The sequence below is a fragment of the Cololabis saira genome, chromosome 9 (genome assembly GCF_033807715.1).
Source record: "Cololabis saira isolate AMF1-May2022 chromosome 9, fColSai1.1, whole genome shotgun sequence".
Taxonomy (NCBI): domain Eukaryota; kingdom Metazoa; phylum Chordata; class Actinopteri; order Beloniformes; family Belonidae; genus Cololabis; species Cololabis saira.
This window is the reverse complement of record NC_084595.1, coordinates 29687032-29708115: the sequence shown is the minus strand read 5'-3', so window position 1 is coordinate 29708115 and position 21084 is coordinate 29687032. Positions and strand designations below refer to the sequence as shown.

The window sequence follows — 21084 nt, the reverse complement described above, 5'->3', positions numbered from 1 at the left end:
GAAATACCCCTACAAAATATATAACTTTAGTTTTTAAGAATTAGAAGAAAAAAAAATCTTTAAAATCTAAAGACCACTGCCCACAAAAATGCTTAAAACAGACATGTTATTCAACTTTGATCAGAAAAGCTGAGACTGTAAAGCTGTTTTACTGCCTCTGATAATTAAATGACAATTACAAAAAGAGAAATCAACTTTCAGAAGGTTTATTTATGAAAAGCTACAGCGATATAAATAAAAATGATTACAAGTGGTCATCAGTGCCTTGCATGATGAAAGCAAATTGTTGCAGAAATGTCAAAAAAAAAAAAAAGAATTTCAATTAGAAAATGAAGTCCAATTAGACATATGTACATACTTATATACATCACTTAAAAGAAAAATCAAGTCCCTGTGTACAAAGCAAGAATTTAAACTCTGCTCTCTCATGATTTAGTGTGAAAATTTATGATAGTCCAATGTTCAAAAAGAGCCTCTGTCCTGTTTTTTTTTTACATATCAACTGGAAGAAAAGACTTATTCTTTCAACTTTGTGGGAAATTATCAAAAAAAAAAAAATAGATGTGACAAAAATGAGATTTGTGGTACACGTGATTCCCCAACAGCCCTTTTCAGGTTACTTCTGCTTCCTTGAAGCTCTGCGCTCCGCCCCCAGTGCTGTTCAGTGTTCATCCAACCCCCGACTTGTCAGTACAGAACTTAAAACATCCTCAGTGACAAATACAAAAGGAACAAGTTGTGTACAATACAAATATATTGGTACAAATCCCAAACACACAACCGGTAGAGCGATTCTTTATAGTGTACAAAAAATGTACCTCAGAGACAGAAACTGACAACAATTTTGATCAAATTGAATTAAGTCATCCACAAAAAGGCAGCGCTTCTGCTTCATCTTAAGTGTTATCTGGGCCTGAATCAACCAAAACATGATGGTTTTACTTAAAGGAACAATGAGTGCAGCAGGTCGCACAGTTGCCTCTGAACACGTCGGCTCCTGGTTTGAATCTCGGCTCTGAGGGATTTGCATGTTTTATTTGAGCCTGTGTGCTTCAGCCTTCCTCCAAGGGCTTTCATTTCCATGTGGTATTAGTTTGTAATCCTGGCCAGTCTTTTTGACGAGATCAGAAACTGTTATTAAGATTGAGGCTGAGCTGGAGAAATCTGAAGTGGTTGCCTCAGCCCGTACCGTACGCTGCACTCTGAATTAAGCAGACCTCTACAGCTGAAGACCAAACAGGACGACGCTACTGAAAGACAGATACAAGACGGCAAGACTCTTGGATAATGTACGATGGAAAGAGGACACCGACCTCGAGCTCATTAGGATTGCCGTTTTTCCACTTGTCTTAGACAAACAGAAAATATAATTGAAAAGAATGCTACCAAGAGTAAAACATGTTGCTTTGTGGTTTTTGACATCAAGGCACTGGATGTTTAAAATCAATAAGAAACCTGGATCATCATGCAGGCATTTTGGATTTTTCTGAATCCTCCTTTTTCTAAAATTACTCCCTCAAACTGAAAAAACAAACAACCTTTTTTTATTTATCGTTCGGCTCGATTTTTTTGGATATTTTAAAATGTTATGCTCGAGATGAAAAGGCTTCCAACATTCCCAGCATTCTGGGTCGACTGTCAGAGATCTTTGTTTTCTCTGCTGCTCAGGTGAGGCCACTTTGAGGGCATGGACTGACGTGTGTGTCACACAGACAACTTCAAGCAAAGAAAAACAAAACGGCTATCACGTGAGAACAGAGTCCTCTACCTTACAAAGATTCTTGTTCATGGGGAATTAACTACTTAAACTTGTTTCTTTGTACACTGTAAACATAAAGAACAGACCCATGTTGTTAAATGGGGCCTTGGCAAAGTAAAAGAAATTTGTTATTAACACTTATTGTTTTGAAATGCAACGTCCGACTCTCAATGCAGTTCAGAGGCACTCAAGAGTTACGGTTCTGGACGGGGCAACTGGTCCAGCTACCGCCATGTTATCCAGTTCTACTAGGGCCCCGGTTCATCACAGGTTTCCTCTTTTTCTCATCCTCAGTATTAGTGCAGCAGTTACAAGGCATCACCGAAAGGTAAATTATAGGCCAGGCAAGTACAACTCTTAGGTGTCACTGTTGTTCAAGGTGGAGCAGACGGGAGACGCAGCCGTTGGGGTTAACGGCTGATCGGAGCCTTGGATTGGATCTTTAGACCAGTAGAGTCGACTCAGACTCTGATGCAGTTCCTCCAGTTCAGCTGGCAGGGGGATTTTCAGCTCCTGGTTGAGTGAAAGAGCTTCAAACCAGTCCTCAAGCTTCTGGAAAGGTGGACTGAGAGAGGAGGAGAACAAAAGATCAGCACACAGCGAGGTTTAAGGTTAGAACCAGACGGACAAGGTTGATAGAAAGCATGAGGAAGCAATCTGGCAGCACAGGCGTGTCCTTGTGCACACAAGTACAGATTGTATCTGAAAGTGCTTGTTTTTTTCCCCTCCCAAGTACTCTCTCTTTCTATTGTGGCCCTGAGGTGCAGAGCACCAGAAGACTATTAAAAAAAACAACAAAATATCACATTAAAACATAAAAGGAAATAGTATTTTACAAACCAGAAAGGAAAGAAATAAAACAAAAAATGATCAGAAAATGACAGCATTCAGTTGTATTTTAAACCTCAAGGTCTGCAACCTCCTAAATTCCAGTACCTGACTATTGGGCAACTACAGCGCACTTGTCATGTGATGGTTTAAGTGAGTCATCAACAGTTTCTATGTAGAACTTCAAGTCCTCACTACGCATCCATTCAATGTTTAACAGTCAAAACAAATACACAAAAATAAAACGTATCCAAATGGATGAACAGACAGCTGCTAAGCATCAGATCAACAGCAGGGGCTCACCGGTTGTCTGGTGTCAGGTCACAACAGGCCACCGCCAGCGGGAAGAAAGCTTGTGGACAGTCTTCAGGGAGGAACTTCTCCACAAACTTGCCAACATTGAGACCAAAGTCCAGAGTCCTGGGGAGGCACTCGGGGTCTGCATAGACCTTCCCTATTATCTGAATCACAGAAAACATGAGAAAAGGACATTTAAAATTTACCAGACGCACTAAGAGAGCTCAGAGTAAATGCATCAATAGCAGGTACACGTTTAACCCAAAACAACAACAGTGTTTACTTTACAAGCATCCGAAGTGTTCGAGTTTGATTTAAAAAACACATTTCAAAAACATACAATGTTTTCAACCTCGGATTTAGACTTACAAACGGAGTTGATGTTTTGAGTAAAAATTCATCACCTCACCTCACAAAGAACTATTCCATAGGAGAAAATGTCCACCTTCTCATCATAGCGTTTACCTGAAACGTTAAAACAAAGGGTAAATGCAGGAACATGCTGAGTCTCAGAATATCTCATCTATTGAGCAGCAAAGTGGGAATTCATTTGTCATTTTCTCTGTTAACAACTCACCATTTAGCATTTCTGGAGCCATCCAGTAAGGGTTTCCCACAACAGTGTACCGCTTCTTTCGATCAATACGTCTGAACAACCTCTTCTTATTGGAAGGTTTTTCAGGAGGAGGTTTAACTTTCTCCTCTACTATGAGTCGAGAAAGTCCAAAGTCAGCGACGACTACAGTGTTGTCCTGTTGAAAGATGAAACGCAGTGGTTTGCTTTTAAAATGACATAATGAAATATCTCAAAGTACAAAATTAAGTGAACAACAACAAAACATGCCAAATCGATTTGGAGTTAATATCAGCATAGATTGTAGCCCCTTGGTGCAATTCACAATCAAATAAGTTTCTGATTTCTATTGCTTTGTGAGGCATTATTGTATTTTGTTAAATTTCATTGTTAAGTGTTTTGGACGCCAGGACCATTATAAGCATCTTCCTGTATAAAACAGTATCACTGTGTTAACACACACCCTGAACTATAAAACCTGCGTGGTTTATTTAGATACAAGTAGCTGGAGTACATTTCTACTCATTTCTTTTAACACAAAATTGTTCCCACCCTCTTTTTCTTATTCGTCACATTTTGTTTCGTGGTATGGTGAGTGAAATGTCACTTACCAGTTTAACCAGGCAGTTGTGAGAATTGAGGTCTCTGTGGATGATGCTCATCGAGTGAAGGTATGCCTAAGAAATAAGATGACAGACAGATTACGTGAAAGTTTTGTTGTAAAATTAATTATATACATATATATAAATCTAACAAATGATTAAACCATTGCATTGTGGTTCCCTATGAGAATGTTTTCCAACCCGTTTGTTGTGATGCCTCAAAGACGCACCAGTTTACTCCAAAACTGCTTCAGTATCTCTTAATGGTGTGCAGCTGAATGAAAATAATTTTCCTTCTCAAATGAAATGAATTTATACAAACTCAAATAATAAAGCTGTCCTATAACATGCAGTACATCAGATATCGTTTCCCATTTATTACTTTCATGCCAGCAGCCTCCGAGTTGCTTCAGTAACCATGAAATGTACCATAAGTGTACCGTGTAAGGCACACATTGATTTGCCTGAAGATAACAGTCACAAAAGAAAGTTTCATTACAGGAATAGCAAGAGGCAACTCACCATGCCAGAGGCGATGCTCTTCGCAAAGCTCACCCTTTGTTCCCATGGAAACGAATCCTTTTAATCCCAAATAGAAAAAAGGGATAGATATAAACAAGGACTCGTGAGAGGCCATGTAACAGAGGTGAACGTGGTGTTATATGTGTGCAATATAAACAAAATAAGCCACACATAAATTATATTAGAGGAAAACACACTCCCCCTACTGCACTGAGCAGGATAACACCTTGACCTTTAACTGGGAACAATTTCTATAGATTTTCTCAGTCCACGTCTTGGCCAGCGGCCATGCCAGCCTGCCAACACTAGAGCTGAGAGCACACTGTCAGTGTGGAGTTACTTCAGGTCACTCGCTCCTACACAACTATGAGTCGGAGGCAGCTCCCTCTGTTGTCACTGAGGGGGGAAGGAGGGGAGCTTGTGCTGTTTTCTAATGTGAACAAGGAGTAAGTTTATGTGAAACAAAAGCTTAACTCACCATATCTCTGATGAAATCCTTAAGGGTGCCGCCCTCAATAAACTCGGTAATCAAATTGAGCCTCTTGTCCTTGTACAGCACGCCGATGAACTTCAAAACGTGGGGATGGTCGAGACTCCGCATTACTTTGACCTGAAGTTCAGACGTGTGACACAAAGCAAGAAGTTCTTCATTATGATAAGCAAGTTATCCATAATAGGTTCCTTGCAAAATGAATCTTAATCCACATGAAAAGGGATGAAATACAAGTCAAAGTAAAGTGTTCCCACAAGACTGAGGCGACAACCTCAAAATAACAATGTACAAAGAGGTCATTGTTGGGACATGTGGTGTGTTGTCAGTTTGTGAATATTAATACAGAGATGGTTTTGTCCGTGAGAAATCATAGACCTCCTGCTGCCGATTACCCACCTCCTTCAGGAACGTTTTTTGTGTCTCCTCATCGCAGCGGATCAGCTCCTTCATCACCATCACCTCTCCCGTGGCTTTATGAGTCACCTGTGACAAATTCAAGGATTACATGAAAAAAAATGTTAAGCACCAGATTAAATGCCTCGTGAAAAACCGATGAAAGCTGCAGGCTAACCTTGATAGCCTGTCCAAAAAAGCCCTTTCCCAAGATCTCGCCATGTATGAGGTCACATGGCCGGAAAATACGATGAGAGCAGCTACTGGAGGATCTCAAGGATTCAGAGCGGCAGATATCTTTTGCAATGAAGGGGGACTCTTTTGGAGAATTTGGACCAGGAGACTTACATATGCTGTTACTGCGTCTGAAGGAGAAAGAAAACGATGAAATAAAAGTAATGTATGTGCATCTCTCGTTCCATTTCAAACCCACAATATGGAGGCTGGATTCTTTTTAATTTATTACCTCAAAGACCTTCTTTTCAGTGTGCCGTCATCCACCACATCTGTTCTCTCCAGGACCGCATCAGATGGTGAGGACAAACGCATGCGGGAGGTGGCCGGGACTCCCAGCTGGTTGGTGGGTGTTCCCAGTCTGAGGCGGTCTAAGCGTTGCCTGACTGGGTCGTACTCCAGAAGCAGCTGCAGTGTGTGACTGGTACGATGAATGAGATGGTCCACCTAAATGAGCAAGTACATCCAGGATTGCTTGATTATTATTTTTTTCACAAGAATGCATTACATGTTTCCTGCAATTTTACAATCACGGCTTCTGAATTCATATTTGTTAAAAAAAAGTTATTATTACATAACACATACAGAGATACAGAGTTGAAGAATTTATTGCATATCAGGACTTGACTCCATAAAAATGTCTGACTTAATTTAAGGGTAGCTGTCAAAACTGACTGTAAAACACGTGTCATGACATAACAGGTTTGCAACCCAACACAACCTCTGAAACAGTCGATACCGAGTTGTGCTAAAAAAAGTTAAGAATCAATCAATCAAAAGAAAAAATCAAAGACGCAAATGACGACTGTCGGGCAATGCTGTGTGACAGTGCAAGGGTGAGTGTGGGAACGAGCCTTGAAGTAATTTGCATACCTTCCTCTCCCAGCTCAAGAATGTAAATGATGGGAGAGTGTGAGAAATGTCAGAAATCCTGCGTGAAACCATTGTATCATAACAATGTGAAACCCATACAAAAGGAATGTAAAAAATGAAGAAACTCATTGCTGTTGGCTTGAATAATTTCAGCTCCACTTCACTGTATGAGTATCAGAGATGAGTTATTATCTCACCTGGTCCTCCATCAAAGTCCCAACAGGAAGGCCATTGATCTCCAGGATTCGGTCTCCAACATGGATGGCATTACGCACCTCTGGACTAATAAGCATCCCTCTGACCCTGGAACCCAATGGTACCAGCATTAATATGAGTACTGACACAACACAAGAAAGACGGCTAAGAACGTAGAGCTGGAACGAGTCTCTTTGAGAAAAACACTGAAACGCTCTTGTATAACATCACATCATCAACAACTGTTTTCTTCATGCAGTGGTGCTCACACACACACACACACCTGCTGTTAAGCAAACCTATAATCAGCGCATTACTCATGCTGCTCCCACACGACATCATGACGGATACACACGCAGAGCAGCTGCGATCGACCCACCCAGGACCCACTTACTCTTTGACCTGGACGCTTGCCAAGCCGTTGACATCCCTCAGCACTGACGCGGAGAAGCCCCTCTTGCCGTTGGCTGCGGACGGCATCGAGATGAGGGTGACCGTGTGCGGCAGAGAGTCAAGGGCCGAGTCGGGAGAGCGTTTCTCCAACACGGGCGTGAGGATCACCTGCTTGTAGCACTTTCCACTGCACGCAACAGAAAGTGAACTATTACTACATGTGGCCATCTGTGGTTACTCTTTAAAAGAATGCAATGCACACAAAAAAAGGAAGAGGAAATCCTGGCTTAATAAGTATTTGGTAATGAAGCATAAACACATCTTGACTGAAAAAAAGTATATTTCTGTAAATATACCACACAAGGAGCTCTAAAGAAAGGTAAAAACATTTGGATGCTGACACTCATCTACACCGTTATGTATCATCACTAATTAACTGTTCCAAAATCTGCAAAGCGCACGAAAGACAGCTTGTGTAGGTGACTTACCAGTAGAGTTTCGAACGCTCCACTAAAGCATAAGTATCCCTGTCCTCAATCACTACTTTGCAACTCAGACACACAAAGCACTCGGGGTGGTACTTGTGCTCTCCGGCCACCTGGAACCAGAAGGAAACCATCCGATCAGCACAAAGCAGAGAGAGGTAAATAAGTGATCCAAAGCGCGTTGTGCATGGTGTTGCCTTCTGCCCTCCCTCCGCTGTGGGCTGTCTGACACCAATGAAACACCTGCTTCGCTCTCTCGCCTGTCTGGAATCCGCCGTGATGTCATCCTCGGCAGGTCTGAACCACTTGTCTCACTGCCGTTCTCTCTTTCAAGTCTGTCTCTCTCATTCACGCCATCTACACATGACTGAGCAATTTCCCTTTCTGAAGTTCATGTCACACTCCTGCCGGATCCGTCTCATCTCATTACTCGGTTTTCTCTCATGCAAGATGAGATAACTTATCTGCCCTCAAGGAAGCGGGTTACTTATTAAAATGTCTTTCTGATTTCAGGTTCATTCATGCAACCAACCAAAACAAAGCCTTTAGGGAAGTATAGATCTACATACAGTATAAGGAAGATGTGAATGAAGTTGAATGATCTAGATAAGGCAAAAAAACTATCCTTTATTACAAAACAAGGTTGTTTCACCACTAGACATATATTTAAAATATTCTCTTCTTTTTTAAGTGTTGCATTGTGGTGCTAAAACAATTTTTTCCTTTTTAAACTCATGTTTACATCTCTGAAATGTAAGCACATTGAAAGTGGTGTAATGCTACTTCATTCGCCACAGCTGTGAGTCAGTAAGTCAATGATGGGAAAGGGTTCCCTGCTGCTTCAGATGCGTCAGCCACATAATTGTGACATATCAAGAGTATGTCTGCAACTCCCAGCCTTCAGGCCACGAAATGCAGTCACAACCTGCCTCAGGCTTCAGCAGCAAGGCAGGAATCTCAAAAGCAGCATAAATAACTGAAAACAAAAAAAAAAACACAAAGGATTCATTTTGGTCAGAAAATAAAAGAAAAGTGGAGCACCAAAGTAGAATGAGATAAAATGGATTAAAAAAAAAGTGGATTAAAATTAATATGAGGGGAAAAAAGAACCCCCCCAAACAAACAAAAAAAACGTCCCAATGAATCAATACACTAACAAATAATTAACCAGGACAAAAACAATAGTGTTCAGGACTTGAATGCTTAACAGGCAGCAGCAGCTCTGCATGACCCTCCTCTGCTGTTGGACCACAATGATTTTCTTTCTGGCCGAGAGGCTGTGGTGCCAGTTAAGCTCTGCCAAAAACACTCTGCTTCGCTGGCTGATGAAGCAGGATGCCAGTACAAAATAGAGAGCTCCATTATGTGTGTTGCAAAAAGAAAAACTTCAGTCTGGCTCTGTGTTAAACAAGTGACCCAGTTTGTGCCCTGCGAGAGCTGCTTTCACCTGAATTTCATGTTTTTTTTAAACTTGTAGACACTAAATCAAAGTGGACGTGCATATGGACTGAATCTGACGTAACACCAGTTGCTCTACTGTGTGAAGCAAAGAATGTACTTGTTTTTGTATTTGATCTCCAAACAGCCATCGGTGCAGCTCATGATCTGAGCGTGGGGAATATTAACAGAGACTGGTCGCTTGGGAGGACTCTGCATGCTCCAAAACCACGACATGTTCTTGCATCCTCCCACTAGATCCTGCATGTGGGGAAGCGAACCGTGGAGAACTTCTGTACAGCGAGGGAGCCGAGCGGGGCCTCAAGGGGGGAAACTAATTCACTAGTGAGGTCGAGAGCCCCTTCTGCTACGTTCAGTGCCAGCACAAGTAAAGTATCACTCATCTGTAAACTGCTGCGAAAACAACCCCCTGACTGTAAATGCCCTTTAATGTTAAAGTAAAGCATGAGTTAATCAAGAAAAAAAAAATGACCACAGAGAGTACAGACAAAAAAAGAGGTTAGATTTGTTAACTGCTGTTATATGATTCGGCAAAACAGAAAATGAAAGCCTGGCAGTTGTGTGCAACAACAACGTTCAAACAGACTTGACCTATTGTTGAGATTTATGAGTTAAGTCTCGTGAAATCAGAGAGCAGTGAACAGACAAAAACAATATATCTGGAAGAATAACAGTCTGGTAGGTTGTAATGCTCCTTCTAGACCAGAACAAGACTAAATGAAAACCTGGCTGGGCTGTGTGTGGTCACTATAAGAAAGTGTGGACATTCCTCTTAGAGGAATAATCCATGTCTGCATTATGAAATCATGGACCACAGAGCATTAGGTTTTTAAATATCGGCTTATTCATCCTGTGTATAAACAAGTGTACATGCTGCATTTAAACTAAACTCTTACTTGGACAAAAACAGGTTAACGCTGACTTATTAGAGGTATACACAGATCTCATCTTTATACATTGTCATACTAAAAGGCACTTGAAAGTATAAAAGGACTTTACAGCATATTGTGAAAGACCAAAAACCAATGGGCAGAGTACAGTGTGTACAGTGTGTTTACTGTAACTCAGTCCTGGGCGAAACCTGCACAGGCAAGTCCAGGATTGTTCATCCTTTTCACTAACCAAATCCAACTGTCCAACAGACGCTTTTCAAATGTGTGATTGTGACAGTAAAGCTGAAGCGTCTTCAGATGTTTGTGCATCGTTGTTTAATTATTGTCAATGTTAAAACCAAGCAGAAGTGCAGTGTTTTGGGGCCGACCGACGGCATAGCTTTAAAGTGTCCTGACAAAAGCAAACAGTGTAAAACAATAATGCAGCAGACTTGCCATCGCAGGTCCAGTCATGAGGAGAGAGCAGCCGTGGCAGAGCTCTCCAAACCTCTCCCAGTAGTGTTTCTGACAGTAGAGTTTGCCATCCTTCTCATAGTACCAGTTAGTCAGGTGGTCCGAGCAGACGGAGCATCTGAAAAGACAAAGACAGTCCGTCACACAGTTGAACAAGACATGATCGATGAAGAAACGGGATTCCCAAAACTTTCATTGTAAAACTTGACTTTATTCAGTACTGTGCCATACTGAATTAAACTATATTTACAACATTTCTAACATAGATATGTATCAATTCATAATCAATTAACGTAAGAGAGAATTAAATAAAATATCCAGAAGTACAGAAGAGTGGTTTCCAATGACTTTATTTGAAATTAAATAAATTATATTTGCGTCAATTTGTCAAAATTAATAATATGTAACTCAGGAAATATTTCTACGTTTATCAAACAGATGTCCTGAGATCAGCTGTCTTCTTGACTAATTTAGTAAGGCACATTTATTTGAGGAGACCCTTTTGCAATGAACAAAAACAGTATCCATTAGGGATGGGCGGTATGGACTAAAAAATGTATCACGATTATTTCTGGCATTTATCCCGATAAAAATGACGATTAAAAAAATACCAATTCAACTCCACCTTTTTAACTATGAATCTATCTCGCTCTCAGATCCGCCATGTTTGTCATCAATGGGAATCTTTCTTTCTTTCTTTCTTTCTTTCTTTCTTTCTTTCTTTCTTTTCTCCCTTCCTTCCTCCTTTCCTTGTTTTCTTTAGCTTTGTTTAGCTTTACACAAAAACATCATCAACGGGAATTTATCATTTTTACCGCGACATGACAAATTCTTATCGTGAGGAATTTTTTTTGACGGTATATCATGAACGGTAAAATATCGCCCATTCCTAGTATCCATTTGTTTGAATGAGAAGTTGTCTCCAAAATTTTGGTCTGTACAAACAAATATAACTCTCAAACTTGTGAACACTGAGCTGGAGAAGTCTGAGAGCACATTCTAGATAACGACAATGTTCTTTTGTCCATTTAACAAGGGGTAGCCCATAGTAAGAACTTTGTTTCTGAGATGTGCATGTGTTGCTATTATTAGTGCAGCATTGCATTTTTGGAAAGAGAGCTTTTCCACTTTAAAACAAACAAACCTTTCCAGGTGGTGGATTAGGCAATGTTTGGTTATGAGAATGGGCATCACACCAGCCTTTAAGTGCCAAATGCCAGACTTCCCCTGAATGGCACATAATGGTTTGGGTCATTGGGTCAAAAACAAAAAAAGATCAATACCATCAATGACAAAGCAACCCAGGAAGTGCAGACGCCATTGTAGTGAAGCTTGATGGTATTGTGAGAAATGGGAACTTATTTGGACTGTTCAGAGAAAGGATTGCTGTTGAGGGGTTCCAGAAGAAAACCAAGCGGTGCTGGAATAAACATAAGAAACTGTAGGACTACTACAGAAAAAAAACTGAAGAACACAAATGTCGGAATACTGCAACAAAGAAAAAATCTGAGTCTCCTGTGGTTGGAGCAATCAATATTACCACCTGAAGAAAATTAAGGAGTCTGTCGGTAAATGTATGTTGAGTTAATGATGTAAGTTAACTAGTTACTCCATTCTGTATGAATCTCAAATCGTATTGTTCTTGTTGGTGTAGTTATCTTAGTTGACAGGAGATGCTGGTCGTTTTCTAAACTGCCTGAGGTTTTAGTATGCAGTATGTAGTATGCAGACTGATGCAGTATGGGAAAACTGCTCAGATGATGTGCTACTTTTGGGAAAAAGGCGTAGTGTGATGTTGACTAGTCCACCTTACATATTACAGTATTTTCTAGCCTGAACTGTGCCCCACTGCTCGGCGTAAACCTGGCTACATTGTTTACCGACGTACAGCGCCTCATGGGATACAGCTGTTCAAGAAAAACAAGAACACCGGTTGATAACAACTCCAATCAGACCCACAAAAATCTTTACAGGCCAAAGTCCACCGATCAACTGGTTGTTTATTGTGGATTTTATTCTTTTTTCTTTGCTTGCAGTAAGTTAAACTTATCAATGTTCATTTCCGTATCTCTGCCAGTGTAAACAAGAATAAGCCACCCTGTTAACCTTGATGTCAAGAGACGCAACCCATCAAACTACTCCTGGTCCAGCTCTAGCCGCAATCTTGAGTTGCAAAGAATCCCCATATTTCTCCGTTGGACATCCTGCCTGTAATCCGTCTCATTCATCAACAGCACTTTAAAAAGCTTAAAACTGGATTCTAAGACAAGGTTTCTTTTGAATGCAGTTCCAGTTGCTCTACTGCAACTGCTGATTTAATCTGTCACCTGAGGAGATACTTGGCAAAGCTAAATCAATTTTATGGCAACAGCTTTGGGACAAAATGTTCAGAATGAGGAATGCTATAATTGCAAGCACGATGTGAAGCACCTGCAGGGTAAAAGAGATCCTGCCAACAAGCAGCGCTGGTTATGCACAACCTGGATCAACCGCCATGTCAGAGATTAGGTAAAAGTTCTGGTTATGCAACCATTCCTCACCCTCGTCTTTTCCATCCCCGTTTCTAAGCCATTTGAACAAAAGAACTAAAAGAGGTTTAAAAGAAGGTGATCAAATGCAGACAATCAAATCAAAATGGATGTCAGATGTCACAATTAAATAGCAAACATTCACAGGAATAGTTTCACTTAAGCTCCAGATAAAAAAAAGGAAGAAAAAAAGACATGAAAGCACGGTTATGAAAATATACAGGTCGCTTTCAGGAAAGGCTGCAATAATAAACAGCCAGTGTCTTACTTCCTGATTAACAGCTCTTCTTAATTCAGCTCCTGCCCTGCAGGAATATGGGATTTCTGCTGACTTATGTGTCATTTTTGTCTGAAAAGCATCTGCAGCTTAATGATGATACTGAGGAAATCAGATTTATATCTCATGCAACCATTTACATTGTTGGGAAGATAATTGATCTGAATTTTTTGTTGTTGTTTCGATGCAGGGCTTTTAGCCAACTTCAGCTGAGCCTCCCAGATCACGTTGCTCTCTGCACTGTAGGTATAATAGATCCAGGATATTGACTTTGGCACAGATTCCAGATATTTCAGAGTTTTCTGGCACTACTTAAGAAGGAGCTGTGCTTTAGACGAAGACCACATGCTTGTGTCTCAACTAAAAACAGAAAAGTAGAGAATTGGAAAATCATCGGCTCTGAGGTAAAAGGGAACACAGTCTTCCACATCAACAAGCCTGTATGCAGCACAAAAGTGGAGAAAAAGAACCGCAGAGGATGAACATAAGGTCAATGTAATGACTCCAGCTTGACACATCACAGTGTGATGTGATAAGGGGAGATGAAGCACAGTTTTTGCTGAGGTCAAGACCTCATGAGTATTAGTTGTGCTGCCGTGGTTTACAGGTTACTGCAAATCTAACTTCTGTTTATGCAGCGACTTGGGATGTTGCTTTACTAGCTGAGGTGGACTGCAGAGGGGTTGAAAAAGAAAAACACCAAAAGACACAAGGAGATGAATACTCTTTGCTTTTCTCATTCTGTTTTTTGATAATTGCTTCACACGGAAATTACTTAAGAGATTGAGTTCTGACAAAATTACCTAAAAGTCTGAGTTCTGCATTTATACCTACAGCAGCGTCCTCAGCAGACAACACCCTACACAGACTCACGTGTCAACTACAGGAAAGATTCAGTGCTTGCATTGTTGAAAATAATTTGGGGAGCTTTCTGAAATACTAAAAACCTGTATAAGAGGACTCTCAGATTGGTACCAAATATCACTTTATCAAAAACATCCCATTACTTCACATACTGTAGAAAAAAAAAGTTTGCAATGCCTTTGGAGTTTACCGTGTTTCTGTAATGGCTACTCATAAAATGTTGTCTGATCTTTGTCACATTTACAATCAAACACAATCTAACTGCATTAATAAGACACACTGAGTTGTACGTTGAATGTCATTACCGAAGACATTCAACAGTTGATAGGTTAAGCAAACGCCACATCAAGCAAGCTTAAAAAGCTTTGAAGCATAATTATGATTAATAAGAAGGGTTTGAAGTGCCAGTTAGACCAGTTTTGATTAATGTATGTCCCCTTGGGACAATTAAAGTTGTATTGGATTAAACTGAATGTGTTCCAATCACGGATATACTGTAGCGTTTAAGGAAAAACTCACCCAACCTGTCCAAATTCGACGTTGTGGACTGCCGTTGCCACAATTTTTCCGTAAAAATGTCTTGATATGATAAGGAATTCAACGTTCCATCCATGGTTACAGTCGCTAAAGCATCCCTGATCATCCTACTCCCTCCATCATGCACTTTTTTTTCTGTCCAAATGGCATAATTGTTGCTGTAAAGGTCGACTTTTGGCAGATGTCTAACCCAGGCAAATTCGCATGCAGTCACAAAAGCATGAATAAATAAATGAATAAAACATTTAACAAATAATAAGAATAAGGGAACTGAGATCTAAGGCGAACCTAAACTTTTGAGTGTTGAAGCAAACTCAAATTTTTCCTTTTTTTTTCTTTTTAGTAAAAACTCACTTTTTTAGGATTTAAAGAAAACTATGTGTCAACTACTTGTCATTTGTTCACATTATTTGTATTTAATAACTCCATAAACTTATGTTTTGGTCAAAGGGGTCTTCTGATGTCTTATCACCATTGCTTATTATCATTAAAATGGCAACAGAACTGTTTAACTTATATTTATATTTTAAACGTACTGGGCTAAAACTGTGAAAACGGACATATACACCTCAATAACAATTTTTTCACCTTTTAAAACTCAACTTTCCCTACAGATGTCTTCATACTTGGACAGGAAGAAACAGAAAACCTGTGCAGGATCCCTGAGGAGACCCTGTTAAACCGGGTTCGAAACCATGCATTCAGGCCAACATCTAAAAACAAAATGAATAAAGTGAAATGACGTAGTTACTTTGGTGTTTTTACACATTATTACACATTATCTTCTTTTGTTCAACAATTTTACAATCCTAATAAAATGGAGCATTTCATTTTTATAATGCAGTTTAATCACAGTTTACCATCAGTCACTGGATGATCATTAAAAAAAATCCAGGATAATTATATATTTTTGAAATAAATAAAGTCAATTACTAGTCAGGATGCAAAGAATACAGCAGTAATACTGAAAGTAATACTGAATGCATTGATACAAAAGGTGCTCCGCTGTTTCACTAGCCAAAGATGCAAACACAAGCGAGTAAAGAAAAGGCAGGACTTCAACCGATACTCAATGTATGACTTTCTTTATCTGACCAGATGTGCCAGGAAAAACAAGATCTCTCATCTTTTTTTCGTAACAAAAGCATTCCTAAGAAAAAAAACAAAAAAATAGCACACTGTAATTATTGTCCATTATGTCCCTTTAATGTTGAGATGAAGCGAGTTAAGTGCGCTTATAAAAATACCTGACTTCCTACTATACAAGCCGCTGAATGGGGCGGGGGCTCCAAACTCAGGTGGTTCTGCAGCAAACAATACAACCGTCTTGCCTACATAAACACTACAAAGCAAACATTACCCATTTCCTAAAATCCACATTCCTGATGTCCACACTCCTTTGTTGAAGTGTGGACGTAGAAAAAAAGAGACTCGCACCAGAGACTCGCAAGTCCTGCAGAAGGAGTTTATATTTGAACTCTCTGTTCTGAATGTTCAGCACAATAATCTAATTCTAAGTAACAGAGAGACGATGACAGACCTTGCCTTAGATTAAGTATTGGTTGTTGCCTTTGATGGAAATTAAAAAAAGGGAACATCAAAGAACTAGAGTTGCTTCCACTTTTTCATTATTAAAAAAACTTGCTATGTTAAAAAAAAGCTCAAGATGAACTAAAAGATACTTAAAACTCTTTTTTGATCCATCCCACAGTCCAAAGCCTTCATCATTCAGTCATCTCTCATCTCACAGGAACACAGAGTCTGCATATTTAAAAAGGCTTAAACCAACTACTACTCATAGATCCTTTCAAATCTGCAGTCATTTCTTTTTTGTCCAATAACTGAGCAAGTAATTAACTATTAGTTACAAAAGTCACATGTGTTAAAAATGTTAGATTAATTTAGCACTGGGATCAAGGGTGCTAAATTACTTCACCCTGTTTTGTGATGAAGCGTGGTGATAAGATTCTGCTGCCCAAAAAGAATCAGTGAAAAACAAGAAAGAGGGAGCTTTCTTTATATATATATATATATATATATATGAAAAGAAAAAAAACACAAAGGCTTCTGCAGAGACTGAGACAGCGATTCACATCTCTGAATCGCCGTCTAGGAATGCAGGACACAGCAAAGTCGAATGCGCCGTTACCTATTGCTAGCAATAACAGCAGCAGGTTTATTGGAACAAGAGTGATGTCAGCTGGTAAGAATGTTACGCGAGGCGGAGGTACACACCGGTGGAGGGGCCACATGTGGAAAAAACAGAACAGGAACGTCACAGGGTACTCCTCGAGCAAGGACATTATTTACATTTTTGTATTTATTAAGGAGTTTTTGTCTCACAAAGAATGCTCTTATAGATAAAAGGTCCCAGTTTGATGTGGTCTCTAAACTTTGGAGACAAATCTCTGATGAAAACGTGCAATCCACCTTATGAATGGATGTCTTAACAATGCTGCACTAAAAGATGCAGAAAACAAAGAAAATGTGCCTTCCTTGGAGACATAAGTGTCATTGTTACCGAGTCTCGGCAATGCCAACCAGGTAATGTGAGGACACATTACTCAAAACTCAGCAACAAGAGTTACATGTCAACTCAAACAACAGACAAAGCCTCTGATTATGACATTTGTTAAAAACATATTTCATACATTTAAATGGATTCCTTTTGTTTTGGAGTCACAAGTGCTTTTGTAACGTGTGAAATCCAGCCTTTAACCCTTTACAGGGTTCTTTTTTTCTGTTTTAATCACAGTATGTAATTTTACTGACGTTACCAAATATGTTTACTTGCCCAGTAAAGGTTTAATAAAATACTTATTTTTCTAAAGTTATACATCCTAATGATTTGTATTGGAGTTAAAGATTAATCCAAGTTTAAAGTGCATTTTCAAAACTTCAATAATTCAGGTGCAAACGGAAAGTTTGTACCTCTGTAGAAGACTACTTGGTAATTGAGTCTCATATAAGTTGAGTCATTTAAATGTATCACGATGCAAGTTCAGAAAGAAAAAAACTGGACTTCAACAGACGGGTTGAACTGATGAAGAATAAATAGTTCTTGTCTTGTTCTGAGTAATATAAACAGATCTTTCCAGTATATCATGTTTAATAATGCTTGAGTCATGGGTCCAGTCACTAGCTGTATTATTTAAATGAAGTGGTCTTGCTGTAATCTGACTGTTTCGTCCAGCAACAGTTCAAGAAAAATATCAAAACAACTTAAATCTTTGTATCTCATGTAGGAATGCCTGAATGCTGACTTTTACCTAAGGCGAAAGCTCTATCATGCAGACATGTTTAGTTTGTACTTGTAGTCTATGCAAGTTCACCGCACCTCCCCCTGTGGAGCAGTGACTAAACACCAACCAAAGTTCACAGCAGCTCCACTGTGGCAATCATTAAGCCTCAAAGGGGGAAGAGCAGGATCATCCCATCATGACTGATCAATTTATATTCAGGAACCTGGTCTACGAGAGGTCTGTCAGCTGTGAGACTGTGACAGCAGAAAAAAAAAAAAGGATATCCATCGTGGCAGCTGCAAAACATTATTTAACTACACTGCCTGTCCAAAAACAAAACCCAAAAGGTCCCCACCTGGATTTAACTAAGGAAATAGGTACAGTAAGAGCCTCCCATTGGATAATTACTGCATGGATGATTATGTTTCAGCAGGCAACAAGTTATTTAACCCTAACTGATGCAGTGAACAACCATCATCCCGTGGTAGTGGAAAAGATGCCCATCTGTTTCAGAGGGGTCAAACTGTTGGCATTGCATCAAGTTAAGAAAATATCTAAGGGGAGAGCTGGAACTACCAAAACTGGGTTTAGATCCATCCAATGCATTATTAAAAACTGGAAGAGGGAAAGCAACATCTTCCAGAAAGAAACACAGTGAGAAGAAAAATCCTGAGTGAACATCATTTAAATGTTTGGTGAAACCAAATTGTTAAAAAAAAAAAAAAGAACAACAACAACAAGAAGAAAGAAACAACAGCAAAAGTCACAGCTATGTTTAATAGTGATAGTAAAAGCATCTCCACTTGCACAATGTGAAGGGAACACAAGGGATTGGGGCGCAAAAGCTCTGTGGCCTTAGGAAAACCATTTATCAGTGGGGCTAATTGGAAAAAAAGCTTCAGCTTGCTCGGGAGCATAAAGATTGGAAGAAGGTCATGAGATCTGATGAGTCCAGATTTACCCTATTCCAGTAATGGGTGAAGCAGGGTCAGAAGAGAGGCGATGAAGTCATACACCCGTCATGCCTAGTGCCTACCAGTGCTATGATCTGGGATTGCTGCATTTGGTCAGGTTCAGCAACGTTATGTGCCCAAAGAATGAGGTCAGCTGACTAGCTGAATATACTAAATGACCAGCTTATTCTATCAATGGAGGTTTTTCTTCTCCAATGGCACAGGTAAATGCCAAGATGACAAGGCCAGGACCCATCAGGCTCAAAATGTGAAAGAGTGGTTCAGGGAGCATGAGGAATCACTTTCACACATGGATTGGCCTCCTCAGAGTTCAGACCATCAAGAATCTTTAGGATGTGCTCCAGCAGACTTCACTCTGCAGTCCAACTCTTCCCTCGCCAATACAAGAATCTGGAGGAAGATTAATGCAACTCTGGGCAGAAATAAATGTTGTAATGTGTAAAATTGCAGAAGCTTATCAGAATGAAACCAAAGTGAATGAGTGCCATAATTAAAGCTAAAGGTAGTCCAACTAGATGTAAGGATAAGGGCGTGACTTTTTCCTTTCTTTTTTGGGACAGACAATGTATTACAAACAAATATACACCCACGTTTGAGCAACAAGAATTAAGTTCATTGGGACGTGCGTAAGGGCATTTTTATGAAGATCCGAGCAGAGAGCTTGAAGACCAACATTTAATAGATGTTTCCCCATCATCTTCCTACAACAACAAAGCCATCGATCATCAAACCGAGGAGCCCGAGCTGACAAATGCAGAGAGCTGGCAGTTCTTACTGAAAGCAGGCGTTGTGCCAGGTGTCCTGCAGAACCTTCATGTGAAACGAGTCTTGAATCTTCACTCCACAGCCCGCACAGTAACGATTACCTGTACAAAAACGATTTAAAAAGTCTTAACTTCATTCTGAAAACATAGAAACAACCAAAAAAAAACGTACAAAATAGTCTGAATTAAATAAAATAATAAATAATAATAATAATAATAATAATAATAATAATAATAATAATAATAATAATAAATAAAATAATAATAATAAAATAGTCTGAACTGAGATGAGTGAAGCCTGAATTATGGTTCTGCGTTAAATCGACGCAGAGCCGACGCCGTAGGGTACGCGGCAACGCGCAACGTACGGTGCGCGTCGCCGCGTACCCTACGCCGCAGCTCTGCGTTGGTGTAACGCGGAACCATAAATAAGCCTTTAGAGTGACTAAACAACACGTACGCAACCCGACGCACTGGAAATGAAAAGAAAAACATGTTTCCAAAATACAACAGTGTGGCAAGTTCACAGTTAATGCATTTCAATGTTATTGTCAAACGGAAACTCTCCTCATTTTAAAGATGCAAACCTGAAACCCTCCTAACTTACTTTCTGGTCCCTCCATCTGCTCTCCCGAGAGCGTCGTCGAGTTTCAGGTCTTTCTACAAACTCCTCATTCGGAGGCAGGGGAGATGTCATGCGTCGCCTTCTCAAGTTTTCATCCCTCCCAAGCGTCCGCCCACCCAAAACTCCCAAACGTGCAGCTCTGAATACGACAGGAAAAAAAAAAACACAAATTCCTTTAAATCTCCGCAGAAAAGGCGAACAGATTCCTGCTGGTCAGAGAGCGCTCGCTGCTCGCAGGAGTGACGTCACCCAGACGCCACATTCCTGTACGGAGAGCGGGAGGGTTCAACTGCAGCACCTGGTGGGAGCGCAGCGCGCAGGTTCGAGCCCGGGCCAGACCGAGAGCAGCGACAAGGACGCCATCTACCGGCTGATAATAATATGATATCAATTTACATTACAGCGCATGAAAAACGTGATATACACGACAAAGAGGATAAGGGAATTATTAAATGATGTGCAATACAGAAGAAAACAAAAAAATATGACAAAAACTGTAAAGCAATCTAATCTGTTAAATGCATCACTAAGTATTATGTATTCCAACGTATTATTGTTATATGTTTATATTTTTATTATATATTTTTTGTGTCCTACCGATATAGAGTGGGGCAAAAAAGTATTTAGTCAGACACCAGTTGTGCAAGTTCTCCCACTCAAAAAGATAAGAGAGGCCTCTAATTTTCCTCACAGTTATATCTCAACTATGAGAGACAAAATTGAAAAAAAAAAAATTTTAAAGAATGTATTTGCAAATTATAGTGAAAAATAAGTATTTAGTCAATAACAAAAGTTCATCTCAATACTTTGTTATGTACCCT

General features: G+C 39.8%; 1 protein-coding gene across 1 annotated transcript; it reads right to left on the bottom strand.

Annotated features, from left to right (window-relative positions):
• Positions 1-543: 543 nt before the first annotated feature.
• Positions 544-20502, bottom strand: limk2 (LIM domain kinase 2). The gene is given in 17 exon segments (XM_061729145.1): positions 544-2324; positions 2891-3048; positions 3294-3349; positions 3462-3636; positions 4070-4135; positions 4583-4639; positions 5061-5192; positions 5472-5558; positions 5647-5833; positions 5935-6149; positions 6773-6878; positions 7165-7350; positions 7652-7761; positions 10435-10570; positions 19650-19740; positions 20246-20287; positions 20290-20502. Coding segments are annotated over 17 exon segments (2058 nt in total). The 5' UTR covers positions 20336-20502; the 3' UTR covers positions 544-2116.
• Between the last annotated feature and the right edge of the window lie 582 nt (positions 20503-21084).